The sequence below is a fragment of the Punctularia strigosozonata genome (genome assembly GCF_000264995.1).
Source record: "Punctularia strigosozonata HHB-11173 SS5 unplaced genomic scaffold PUNSTscaffold_15, whole genome shotgun sequence".
In the NCBI taxonomy this organism is placed as follows: domain Eukaryota; kingdom Fungi; phylum Basidiomycota; class Agaricomycetes; order Corticiales; family Punctulariaceae; genus Punctularia; species Punctularia strigosozonata.
This window is the reverse complement of record NW_006767447.1, coordinates 681,634-682,986: the sequence shown is the minus strand read 5'-3', so window position 1 is coordinate 682,986 and position 1,353 is coordinate 681,634. Positions and strand designations below refer to the sequence as shown.

The window sequence follows — 1,353 nt, the reverse complement described above, 5'->3', positions numbered from 1 at the left end:
ATGTTCTTCAAGCTCTCCTCCGCGTTCTTGGTTGCGACCTCGTCGCTCGCCCTCCTTGCTGCCGCCTCTCCCACTGACCTCTCTGAGCGTCAGCTGGGCTTGGGTAGCTGCTCCAGCAGCACGACGGCCCAGTGCTGCACCAGCACCGCGTCCTCGGACGACGGTATTATCAGCACCATCCTCGGGTTGCTCGACATCCTCCCGGGCCTTAGTTCGTATATTCGAGTTTATGATGAACGACTAATGAGTAAATTTGTTGTTTTAGGCTCCGTTGTTCCCATCGGCCTGGGCTGCACCGACCCGGTTGACATCCTCACCTGCGCGACCGGGGACCTGCTGTGCTGCAGCAGCACTGCAGATGGTACGCACCTTTCAGGTAGTGCAACCTTACCCCTCACTAATCGCGCGTATGACATCGCAGCTGGACTTCTCGGCGGGCTCAGCGGAATCACAGGCGTTCTGGGCATCGATTGCCTTCCTCTCGTCGGCTCTCTCCCTGTCGTCGGCGGCCTCTAAGTAGAAGGTCTGCATGATCGGGATTTGTAGGAATGCTTTCTCGGGATTCGGGTACCATGGGCTGTATTTGGTCGTATAGTGACAAGAGTCTGATGACGGCATGTAACGATTGTAAACCTTGACATATATGAGATACTCTGGGACGTTTTCTCAGCGCGATAAACTCTTCCTTGTAGAGCGGCGGATGAAATTTCCTTGTCTGTTCGGGTTACAACAGAGTATTTTTCTCCTTCATGCGTAGTGTCAGGATCGGAAGCCCGAGTCGTCGGGGTGACTGTGCGGAACATGCCGAGGATGATCATGCCGTTTCGCAGCCACGTGGTCAGGGTTTGCATGCTTGCCGCTCTGGTCCGTCGGTTGCACATCTTCGCTTGGTTCCCACTCGAGAGGTGCTTCATCAAGACCGAATGGCATGGTATAGTCTTGTCCGGAACTCTCCAGCTAGCGGAACACCGTTCGCCGCGCCGCACGATATTGTGCGGGTGCCACACCTACTGTCTCGGCGGTCCTAGCGAGCCGAGGCCGAGGCAGGGGGCACAAGACCTATCCACTACTATACTTCCGTGATACCCCCTCTGAGGCAACGCCTTGATGTCCCTGGCGCCTCTCAGGGTTGTCGACGAGAGCCACATGCCGCATGTCCACACCTGCATGCATGTCAAGAACTCACTCTAAGTCAGGCCAGCGAAGACTCGGAGGAATACCGCATAGAATGATTAGTTCTCAGTCAGGTCTCACAGCAATCTCTGCGCGGCGGTGCCTGCCGCATCCTCTGATGCTCACCGTTCTATGTGCTGCGACGCCGAGGATCAATCGCTCGGAAGAGTCAGGCGGACA

The 1,353-nt window shown here is 56.3% G+C and overlaps 1 protein-coding gene across 1 annotated transcript; it reads left to right on the top strand.

Annotated features, from left to right (window-relative positions):
- Positions 1-516, top strand: PUNSTDRAFT_138200 (uncharacterized protein; the record flags this gene model as incomplete). The annotated part of the gene is made up of 3 exons (XM_007387877.1): positions 1-211; positions 266-361; positions 422-516. 3 exons carry the CDS (start codon positions 1-3, stop codon positions 514-516), a joined length of 402 nt encoding a protein of 133 aa, XP_007387939.1.
- Between the last annotated feature and the right edge of the window lie 837 nt (positions 517-1,353).